This window comes from Arachis ipaensis, chromosome B5 (genome assembly GCF_059453495.1).
Source record: "Arachis ipaensis isolate K30076 ecotype BB chromosome B5, ASM5945349v1, whole genome shotgun sequence".
Lineage (NCBI taxonomy): Eukaryota > Viridiplantae > Streptophyta > Magnoliopsida > Fabales > Fabaceae > Arachis > Arachis ipaensis.
The window spans coordinates 145,821,420-145,833,786 of record NC_142440.1 but is presented as its reverse complement, the minus strand read 5'-3'; the positions used below and the strand labels follow the sequence as shown (position 1 = coordinate 145,833,786).

The 12,367-nt window shown below is 32.2% G+C and overlaps 1 protein-coding gene across 1 annotated transcript; it reads right to left on the bottom strand.

Moving 5' to 3' along the window:
- Window positions 1-2,086: 2,086 nt before the first annotated feature.
- On the bottom strand, window positions 2,087-3,255 carry LOC107641229 (uncharacterized). The gene is made up of 2 exons (XM_088487384.1): window positions 3,020-3,255; window positions 2,087-2,846 (listed from the first exon to the last, which is right to left on the bottom strand). Exons 1-2 carry the CDS (start codon window positions 3,253-3,255, stop codon window positions 2,087-2,089), a joined length of 996 nt encoding a protein of 331 aa, XP_088343510.1.
- Between the last annotated feature and the right edge of the window lie 9,112 nt (window positions 3,256-12,367).

Here is a 12,367-nt window from a genome sequence, read left to right as displayed (position 1 = left end):
AATTAAAGAATTCTCCTCTCATACTTACTAATTTTACAACCAAAATGTGTCACATGTCATTCTCTCATTGTAATTTAAATTAAATTTTTGTCCAAAATTAAAGAATTCTTCCCTCCTCCTTACTAATTTTACAAACAAAATGTGTTACATGTCACTCCCTCATTACAATTGAAATCAAATCTTTCTCTCCAAAATTAAAGAGTTCTCCCCTCCTCCATCTTCCTTTCTCTATTTCTCTCATTCCTTCAACCACTCTATCTATTTTATATATCATTATCAATATCAATGACTAATTACTAATTTGACAATCAAAATGTGCAACATGATATTCTTTAATTGCATTAAAATTAAAATTGAAATTGAAATATACCTATATTATGTATCATATATTACTATCTAATTTAATAATCAAATGTGACACATGACTCTCTCTTATTAAAATTGAGAGAAAATATATTTTTTTTAAATTAATAAACTCTCTTCCTAAATTCTCTTATCTACCTCTCTCCATTTTTCTATTTCACTCTACTATTTTTACTCTATATATAATTTATATTTTATATTAGTAATTTGACAAATCAAAATATGTCATCCGATATTTTTTTACAATTAAAATATTTTTTTCAAAATTAACAAATTCTCACTCTTACTCTCATTCTTTATCTTCATCTTTCTCTCTCTTTTCTCTCGTTCTCTATTTTTTCTATCTTTTTATTTTACAGAAAATAAAATTAAAAAAATAATATAATTTAAATAAAAAATTATTATTATTATTATTATTATTATTATTATTATTATTATTATTATAGTTTTTTAGTTTTTTATTTATTTTTAAATTTTCACCGCTTATCTTTTTAATTTATATTTTTATTTTTCTTCTTTCAAATATTTATTACATATATTTTGGAGAGAATACTAATGTTATAATTAAAAGTTATAATCAAAATTTAATTATTTTAAAAAAATTAATTTTGAGTTAATTTTATAACTATCAGTATAATTTTTTTATGCTAATATCTAATTATATTTTTATATACATAGAAAAAAATATTATTTTTAAATAGCAAGTATAAAAATTAGTTATTTTTAGGGCAAATCACATAAATAAGCCAATGGGAGCAGAATATTACATAAAGCAGCCAAAGCAAAAACTAGTTCACGAATCAACCAAACCACATTTCTATGTAGTTCGAACTAGGTCAATTCGAACTTGAAATGCATGTAATTCGAATCACCTTGATTCGAATTACACACAAATGCGCACACTCACTAATTCGAATCTACCTGATTCGAATTACACTATGAATAATTCGAATCAGGTTAATTCGAATTACACAATTGCACGAAACCCCAAGTAGTTCGAATCTGGTTGATTCGAATTACTCACATTTTGCCTCTAGTAGTAATTCGAATGGGGTTGATTCGAATTACACTGGATTCGGCTATAAAAGGAGTTCGAACCCACCTCATTCGAATCACTTTTTCATTCTCAAACCCCACCAAATCCCAGAGAAAACGACCCAGATTCGCTCCGACAAAGGCTCGACCAGGATACTAAGCCGATGGGGGACGATCTAGAAAGACTATATCGTTTGGATAGAGTTGCTCATATAGCCAGGGTCATCAACGACGAGGTTAGTATTTAGAAAATTTTTTTTTGTGGTATATTTTAGTGGTTTTGCATGGTTTTGCATGCGGTTTATGTGAGTGGTTTTGCATGCGGTTTATTTTAGTGGTTTTGCTTGTGGTTTTGTTGGTGGTTTATGTTAGCGGTTTATGTTAGCGGTATTGTTAGTGGTTTAGGGTAGCGGTTATGTTTGCAGTTTTGTTGGTGGTTTATGTTAGTATTTTTTGATGTGGTTTTGTTAGTGGTTTTTCATGTAGTTTATTTTAGTGATTTTGCATATGATTTATGTTAGTGATTTTGCATATGGTTTATGTTAGTGATTTTGCATGTGGTTCATTTTAGTGGTTTTTTTTGTGGTTTACTTGTTGGTTTATGTTAGTGGTTTCGAATGTGGTTTATGTTAGTAGTTTAGGCCAGTGGTTTTGCAAGTGGTTTATACTAGTGGTTTATGCTAGTGGTTTATGCTAGCGGTTTATGCACCTTGATGCTGACGGATGCATCAGCCCTAACCATTGGCATGATGAATGCTGAAATCACATGATAATCCAAACTCCTGTGGTCGCTGGAGATGGATGTCGCCAGACACGTATGTGGTCCGTTGTACCGTTTGACCTCCCAAATGCCCTTGCGCTGCTGGAGACTAAGACGAATCAACCATGTGCACCCATTTCCAAACTCAGAACACTTCCCAACATACCGGCGATAGTCAGACTCCACCACTGTGTACTGTACCCCGCGTCGGATGCTGTAGGTCTTCACACTTAACACGACCTCATCTTTATCCTGAAATTGCTGACCAACCGAAAACTCTGTAAGACCTGCAGACCCTTCGGCATCTCTAGCACCAAATCTAGCAGGCTCCCCAGGAACCCCATCCTGCCTCATGGCATCCAAGTCCAAAGAGAAAAAGTGCGGAGGGTACTGCTGTGTGCCAGAGCTAGAACCACGTCCCATACCAGCAGGCTCACTCGCTCCAATATCATCGCCGATGTCATCAGCAATGATATCCGACTCCACATCATCATCGTCTGGATCATCCAACAATGCATCTCCAAGACCAACCGGTGCAACACACTGTAAAGAGCTCGGCACAAAACCCCCTTGTCCAACCTCCCCGCCTCCACTATAGTTCAGATCAACAGCGAATGAATGGGACGCGACAGGCTGGACTGGAGGTTCATACACAGGAACGGAGGAAGATGCACCAGCAGGTCTGGAGCTATAACCGGCAACCGTGCCTACAGTGGAGTATTCCGGTTCGAACCCCCAAAACTAGATACCACATCAACCAACTTCGCCAACAGTTCAGGTGTCCTAACTTCGGAAAACTACCGGCGACAATAAAACATGACCTGCAAGTCCTCATCACTCCCGATCGTGAAACAATCCTACTTCACGATTTCCTTCAACACTGATATTGGAATGCGATAGAAAAAGTTCTTAACCCGCTTCACCCCCTGCAGACCAAGTTTCTGTATCACAGAATTACCAAGGTCATCGTAGCTCGTCGTAGGCCTCACGAAAATACTGAGAGGATCCTTATCGGTGAACTTCACACCAGATCGTGTTTTCCTCTTAATCGTTTCTCTGTGGTGAACCAACACTACAAAACTCTCCTCACTAGCCATTTTCCCACTCTAATGAGATCAATTCACGTTCACACCATATATATACACTTCTGGACCTTTATAATTTGAACTAGCCTAATTCGAACTACACATTGTGTAATTCGAATCAACCTGTTTCGAACTACTTGGATTTGTGTGTTTGAGTGTAATTCGAATCACCCTGATTCGAATTACTCAATGTGTAATTCGAATCAGGTGGATTCGAATTAGTGTGTGTGTGAGTTTTGTGTATAATTCGAATCAACCTGATTCGAATTATGTGTAAATTGAGTTCGAATTTAGTTGATTCGAACTACATATAAACATGCATTAGTTGATTCATGAACCAGATTTTGGTTTGGCGGATTTGCGTAATAATTTCCTCCTCTTGACTTATTTGAGTGTTTTGCCCTTATTTTTATTTGTGCAACAGATTTAACACCTAATTAAATGTAAAATTAAATATTTTAAATTATTTTAAAATTTAGATAACGAATATTAAAATTAATTATTAATAAAAAATTAGACTTTTTCATGTAAAATATTAACTAAAATCTTATTATTTGATTTTTTATCTACAGATATCTTAATCTATTTTTTAGCCAGAGACTTTTGTCAACTTATAATTTTTGTTGTCAAAAGTAATTTAATTTTATAAATTTTTTGTGAGATGTATAATTTATACTGTTAGAATAAAATAAATTATAATTTTAAAAAATTTATATTTTTGTAATATTATTATAAGTAAAAATACTAGTTTGTTATACGAGAGGGGCAAACAAATTTTTTTCCTATGTGCCACATGAAAGTTTGTGGAAATTCAGGGTCCCTACCCGGTAGGTAATAGTAGGATGGGTTCTATACAGAAATATAATAGGACAGAGTGGGATCAGATAGTGTAAAAATTATCCCCTATTCGATTTTATTGCCATCACAAATAAGATAGAAAACATTTTAGGTGCATCGGGAGGACCGGTGTTTCAATTATTTTAATCATTAATCTAAATTATAAAAAATATATATAATATATATTAATTAAAATCAACGGTTAAAATAATTGGTGTACCGATACTCTCCGGTGCACTTAAAATGTTTCCAATAAGATATTATTGCGTTCCAATCTTAGAATTGAGTATATAAACATTTGAATGATATTTTAAAAAATTCTAGCACGTATTTCAAATAGATTCATTGGAATCTTCATCAAACTTATCCTCTAAATACTATAAATAAAAAATTTAATAGTTATTTGATATGATATCTGATCCCAATCTTTGTATGTCTTGAGTTATGATTAATTTTTTTTTTTTTTTTTGGGACTTGATTATGACTAATTTGAGTATGAGAGTCCATTACAAGTACAATCCAATCAATGCGAAAGATGTGATCCAAAGAAGTTATCTTCCCCTCATAAAGAGTTCATCTAGGTAACCCTCGCTGATCGCATATCAATATATCATCATCTTCTTTTCTTTTCTTTCCTTTTTTTGTTTTGTCTTTTTTCGTTTTTGTCCTGAAACTCGGCTTTCCATTTTGGTATTATAATGGGATGACACTTACGTTCTATATAGAGGGATCTAAAACCTAAAGCCCATCGGCATGATATAATTGAACTTATTGGGCTAGCCTAAGCTCATTCAACAACATTATTGATTTTTCTAACATCCTTTGACAAAAACCCCAAATGATTAGAAGTAAAAAGTTCTCCATGATGTTTTTCATTTACGCGTAATGGGTCTTGCGACTAAGAATATTGTATTTCACACCTGATGATTAAGAAACTCTTCCTTTGACCCAAAAAAAAAAAAAAGAAACTCTTCCTAAACTAAGGGGGAAAATGAAAATCTGTTTATTAATCGAAAAAAGGATCTATCAATCCATTAAACAGCATAAGTCAAAGGAAAAAAAAAATTCTATTAAACAACTAACCCGGAATTCATAGCTGAGGTATTACCGTATTAGTCTAACGGAGTAGTGGTACTGGTGGATTTATCCGCCGCCAATTTTTTCGTATGTTCAATATAAAATTTACGAGAAAATTTTCTAAAATAAAAAAATTTGCAAAATAATAAATAAGAGATTAATTATCTAAATTTAGTCACCAAAAAAAAATTATCTTTAAATTTGTCACTTTTAAGTTTTATCATATGTGAGTCTGATATTAATGATAATTAGACTTTTAATTCCTTAGTTCATTACCCTTTTTAGTTAAGAGGAATTTAATCAAAAATTTATAATAATGTGGAAACAGTTTGAGAATCAGCCATTGTTGTGTGAATATGACCAAAAAGAAAAAGAAAAGGAAGGCAGAAGCACCAAAGCAAATCACAATCGTCTATCTTGTTTTGTGCCTACTTTCACCAAAATCCAAATTGCAAGTATCTTCACTAAAGCTTCCTTCCCTGACTACCTTTTACACTCAATGGAAATACTCAACTTTAAGCTTTCACACTTCCAATTCCAGATACTCGGAGTGTTACCTAGTAATACCCCAAAAAAAAAAAGTACACACTAAAAATTAATTATTATATACATATTTTTAATATGTATTTTATATTTTAATATATATTTTATTTAAATAATTAATTTTTAACAATTGAGAGAGAAAATTGATTTATGTGAAAATTTGATAAATCAAGTAGTTATTCTATTAACTCTTTTGTACAGATTTGACAGGCAAAAACATATCGAGAGAATATTATAAGCTATAGTTTCACTAGTTCTATTTAGAGAGGTTTAGTACCTCCACAAATAGAATTATTCATTTAGTTTGTGTCAGTTAGTAGAATCAATATGAATGAGAGATTATGTAGGTTAGGTGTTATTGAACAGTAAGATAGTGTATATATATTATGTGAAAAGGATGTTGACAATTTTCGTCACTTATTTCTTCGTTATGAGTTTACTTAGCAGGTATGGTGTGCGTGGTTGCTTGACTACGATAGACTTTAGGCCATTCTAGGGCTCAATTATTGTCCTGACACGTTTCAGGGCTCAATTGTTGATGATAAAGATGCCAAATAGTTCCTAAAAGATATTGAAAATTTTTTTGTTAAGAATGAAAAGGCGGATACAAGTAACTTTTTGAGCAAACATTTTTCCATGAGGTATAAAGGTAAAGGGAACATAAAGGAATACATTATGAAAATGTCTCATCTTGCTTCTAAATTGAAAGCACTAAAGTTAGAAATGTCTGAAGATTTACTTGTACATTTCATTTTAATCTCTCTTCCTGCACACTTTGGGCGATTCAAAGTGAGTTATAACACTCTGAAGGATACTTGGTCCCTAAATGAAATTATATCTCACTTCGTGCAAGAAGAAGAGAGATTACAGTAAGATAAGACTGAAAGTGCTCGTATGGTTTCATCTTCTTAGTATAAAAGAAAGCGTGATACTACTGCGAATGCGCCTTCTCGGTAAAAAAAGGCTAAGAAACAGGATCAAGTTTTAACATATTTCTTCTGTAAGAAGGTAGGATACATGAAGAAGGATCGTACCAAATATGCCACTTGGCGTGTAAAGAATGGTATGATTCTTATTTTCGTTTGTTCTGAGGCTAGTTTAAGTTATGAACCTGTTGATATTTGGTGGGTAGATTCTACTGCTACTACTCATGTAAGTGTTACTATGCAGGGTTGCCAGTGGAGTTGACCGGCAAGTGACGCTGAAAGATATATCTATGTGGCAGACGATAATATAGTTGCAGTCGAAGCTATAGGAACGTTTAGATTATATTCCACGAGCAGATTTTACTTGGATTTATTTGAGACATTTTATGTACAGTCGTTTAGACAGAATTTAGTTTCTATTTTTTGTTTGGATAAATCAAGTTAGTTTTTGTTCGTTAGGAAATAATAAAGTCAGTCTTTTTTATAATTCAAATAATATTTGCTCTGGTCATTTGATGGGTATTCTATATAGGCTTGATTTGAATTCTTATAATAATGAAATAATGTAAATAGATACAAAACGAAAAATAAATGAAAATTCGGCATTATTATGGCACAAACACCCAGGTCATATCTCTAAACAGAGAATTCAGAGGCTCGTGCCGAATGAGATTTTTGGACCTCTAAATTTGGCGGACTTGAAGTCTGCATTGAGTGCATAAAGGAGAAAAGGACAAATGAAAGGAAATTAGGTGCCGAGAGAGCTAAAGATGTCTTAAAGCTGATGCATACGAATATATGTGGCATATTTCCTATTGTCTCTTGGAATGAATAACGGTATTTTATGACATTCATAGATGATTACTCTCGTTATGGGTATCTATATTTAATTCATGAAAAGTCCTAAATCTTGGATGTTTTCAAGTCTTTCAAAGCTGAAGTTGAACTTCAACTTGGGAAGAAAATTAAAGCTGTCAAATCTGATCGTAGTGGTGAATACTACGGAAGATATGACGTTCAGGTGAGCAACGTCTTAGACCTTTTGCTCTTTTTCTAAAGGAGTGCGGTATTGTTCCGCAATACATTATACCAGGTAAACCTGGCATGAATAGTGTTGCAAAGGAAAGAACCGAACTCTTATGAACATGGTGAGAAATATGATTAGTCATTCTTCTTTACCTGAATCACTCTAGGAAGAAGCCTTAAATACCGCAGTGTACATCCTTAATAGGGTGCCAAGCAAAGTACTTAACAAAATCTCTTATGGAATTTGGACTGAGAAAAAATCCGTTACACATTTGGGGATGTCCAGCTGAGGTGCGACCTTATAGGCTGCATGAAAGAAAATTGGATTCAAGAACAATTAGTTGCTTCTTTGTTGGTTACGCTAAGGGATACAAATTTTACAATCCTACATTAAGGTCTATTTTTGAAACGAAAAATGCGATATTTTTTGAGGATGTTGAGTTTGGGGGTAAGAAAATATTAGGAATGTTGCTTTTGATGAGGATTCTGTAACTGATAATGATCAAATCTTTGTACCTATTATTATTCAAGATGTAGTTATAGTACAAGAGCACAATGAGAATCCTATTGTAGATCCAGTTACAATACAAGAGAAAAATGAGAATATTGTTGTTGCTCAAGATATTTCTACGGTACAAAAAAATAATGAGAATCCTCCTCAACTCCAACCCATACAGCAAGCTCAACAACTTTAAGAAGTGTCATTAAGGAGATCCAACAAAAAAAGGAGAAGTGCAATTTCAGATGAATATGTAGTCTATCTCCAAGAATATGAGGATGGCATTGGTTTGACAGAAAATGACCCAATGAATTTTTTTCAAGCCATACAAAGTTCTAACTCTGAAAAGTAGATTGATGCCATGAAAGAAGAGATGAAGTCTATGAAAAACAATGACATTTGGGGTCTCGTTGAATTACCTGAAGGTGTGAAACTAATTGGTTGTAAATGGATATTTAAAACCAAAAAGAATTCTAAGGGTAATGTCGAGAGATATAAAGTTCGTCTAGTCGCTAAAGGCTTTACTAAAAAAGAAGGCATAGACTATAAAGAGACTTTCTCTCTGATATCATCGAAAGACTCTTTTAGAACCATTATGGCACTAGTAGCTCATTTTGACTTGGAGCTATATCAGATGGATGTAAAGACAGCGTTTCTCAATGGTGACATTGATAAAACGATGTATATGGTACAACCAGAAAATTTTGTATCATGAGATTCAAAATCTATGATTTGTAAGTTAAAGAAATTCATCTATGGTCTCAAACAAGCTTCCCGTCAATGGTATAACAAATTTTATCAAGTCATTACCTCATATAGTTTTGAGGTAAATATCATAGATGAATGTGTATACCGCAAGTTCAGTGGGAGTAAATACACATTTTTGGTCTTATATGTTGATGACATTCTAATTTCCAGTAACGATATAGGCTTGTTGCATGAAACTAAGGAATTCTATCGAACAAATTCGAAATGAAAGATTTTTTTGATGCCTCTTTTGTATTAAGAATCGAGATACTAAGAAATCGCTCTTAAGGTATTCTTGGATTATCACAAAGGAACTATATCGAAAAGATTTTAAGTAGATATGGCATAAAAAGTTGTAGACCAATGGACACACTCGTAGTTAAGGGAGACAAGTTCAGTCTCAAACAATGCCTCAAAATTGTCTTGAGAGGTCAACAATGCATGATAAACCTTATGCAGTAGCACTAGAGAGTTTAATGTATGATCAGGTCTGCACACGTCCCAATATATCATTCATAGTGGGAATGTTGGGTAGATACTTGAGCAATCCTGGCATGGATCATTAGATAGATGTTAAACGCGTAATGCGTTATCTGAAGAGAACAAAGGATTACGTGCTTACTTATTGGAGATCAAAAAATTTGGAGATCATTGGGTACTCTGATTCCGATTTTGCGGGATGCCAAGATAGTAGACGCTCTATTTCAAGCTGTATCTTCATGTTGGCTAGAGGAGTTATTGCATGGAAGTTTAACAAACAGACTCTTGTAGCTTCTTCAATAATGGAGGCTGAGTATGTTGCTTGCTTTGAGGCATCCAAACATGGCATGTGGTTACGAAACTTTGTTACTGAGTTTCGTATAGTAGATAATATTGAGAGACCATTGAAAATATTTTGTGACAATACTATATTCCAACAACAATAAGAGCTCGATAAAATCGAAGCATATAGACATCAAGTTCTTGGTTGTCAAGGAGAAAATTCAAGAAAAACATATTTCCATAGAACATATAGGAACAAAGTATATACTAACAGACCCATTAACCAAGGGATTAATTCTTAAAGTCTTTCATGAGCATACTGCTCGGATGAGTGTCAATATTTATGATGCCTTGGTTATTGGGAGTTTATTTTATGCTATATGTCCTATGATATATATTGAATTATCTTTCTGCAGAATTAAGTTGATGGTTGATTTCATATTATGTGCAATATTTATTTTGTAATATTTTGTTTTATATTTGATCTCAATAAAGTTTTAAAGTTGAACCAATTGGAAATAGACATGTACGAGATCATTTGGCATGTAATTTCTATGTTACTCATCCAAATTTGATCTATGTCGCTAAATATATTAGTGTGGTAATCATCGTGGTTTAGTCATGACACTAATGTGATAACAGCTACGATAATTCCATATCTAATACATGAGACGAACCAGATTGTTAAAATAATAAAGAAAATAGCATTCAAATGTGCGCATAAAGTTTATAAGATGTGATTATCTCAGAAAAGAATATATGTATCCCAAGTGGGAGATTGTTAGAAAATTAGTTAATTTTTTAATTTATTTGTGGACAATTCATATATTAATTATAATCACAAATTATCCTATTTCAAATTAAATGACTTATATAACGATGATTTCATTTAGTGTTATAAATGCTAAATTGAATAAGTCATAACTATTTTTTATTTGGAATTAAATAAGAATAAAATCAAATCTTATCTTTATGGGCTTTAGATACTATTTTTATTTGAACTTTAGGGTTTAATAGGTGACATGCTCAAATATAAATAGTGATTTCAGGTTTTGGTCCCCAATATATTAAAGCCACCTCAGCAACTCTTTTTCCATCCGAGAAGTTGTAATTTACCGCCCTATTAGGGATAAAGAGAGTTTTAGTTGAGAAAGACTGAAGACAACTCTTCTATTAATTTTTAATTCTTAATTTTTATAAGTAAATGTATACTTTTGCATTATGATATATAATTTTTGGTGATTCAATATAGATGATTTTAATTATAAAATCATTTATTTTCATGGTTGATATTAACTATTATTGATGACAATATCAAAAATAAATAATTATAGATTAATTTATTGTATTTACTGTTTAGTTTTCTTTTGTTTTATTGTTGTTTCACTTTATTGTGTTTAGTTTTTTATTTAAAATAAATTTAATATACATATAGTATAACCAAATAATATATATATATATATATATATATTTACAGTGGTGGAGCTTAGTTCAGACAAGGGGGGCATGGCCCCCCCAAACTTTTTATAAAAAAATTAGTAGTATTTTTTCAAAAGATAAAAAATAATTCAATTGATTTAAATATTTTACTATGACTTAAATTATCCAATAAGTTCTGTACCTTACCGATATCCTCGGCTAACAAAACTCACAATCGAGAACAGGTCAAACACGTCGCAAGTACCAAGAATCTCACATCAACCAAACTCATACATCGATTTCCGGTAACAAACCCTAAAAAGCCGAACACTACTCAAACGTCCACCTTCCTCTACTACGCGGTCTATTTAAACAGACGAGCAAACCTCGTCTGAGGCAAGTGAAAAATAGTGATCATAAGCTACTAGGAAAAATGACTCCATAGCACCAAACCCTACAAATTCCTTATTTTTACTTTTGTTTGTTGAAGTTTATATTACCGAGCACTAACTTGAGCGTCAGAGTCCTTTTTTCAGGTTTCACGCCGAGGTCTTCAGTTCCGAGGAGAATACTTCTGAGCCCCCTGACGGAGCTTGTAGCCGATCACACTTCGGAAGCTTTATCTCGCAAGGAACAAATTCAATAAGCAACACTCTTTCTACCTTTAAGTTCAAATATAAAAAATTAGATATTTTTATTTATTTAATTTAATATTATTTTATATTTTACTATTTATTTAATTTAATTTTTTATATGATAAAAAAATAGAATATTCAATAAGTATTAATATTATTGTATTTGTATAAATTGATACAAAAAATTCAATAAATGTTATAAATTTTAATATTTGTCCTTCTAATTTCTTCTTTACATATTCTACATGATATATATTCAAATTTTTATATAAAATAATAATAAAAAATCAAAGAATTGATGCATTTTTTAAGAGGAAGGCTAATATTTAAGAAGGAGAATATATAATTTTTACAATATCAACACCTATAGATAGTTCTTCTACTTTAATGAATCACGAAAAAAGTGAGATACAACCTTCAAAAGTTCAAATAGTTACATCTGATGAGTTTGACCTTAATCTTTTGGAACGAGACCCTGAAAAATGGCTTTAAATTTGGCAATATCACCTAAACCAGAGAGATGATATTAGACGAGCTTATCTTAAATGGGGTCCATATCAAAAGTATTTTAAGAATTATCTTTTATGTGTCCCCCCAAAAGTTTGTTTCAAGTTCAGCCACTGGCCCCTAAAAGTTTGTTTCAAATTCCGCCA

Coding starts and splice junctions, on each gene's coding strand:
- LOC107641229 (XM_088487384.1), bottom strand. CDS start 3,255: ATGGCTAGTGAGGAGAGTTTTGTAGTGTTGGTTCACCACAGAGAAACG. Junction 2,847..3,019: donor GTGTTGAAGGAAATCGTGAA/GTAGGATTGTTT, acceptor TGCCGGTTATAG/CTCCAGACCTGCTGGTGCAT.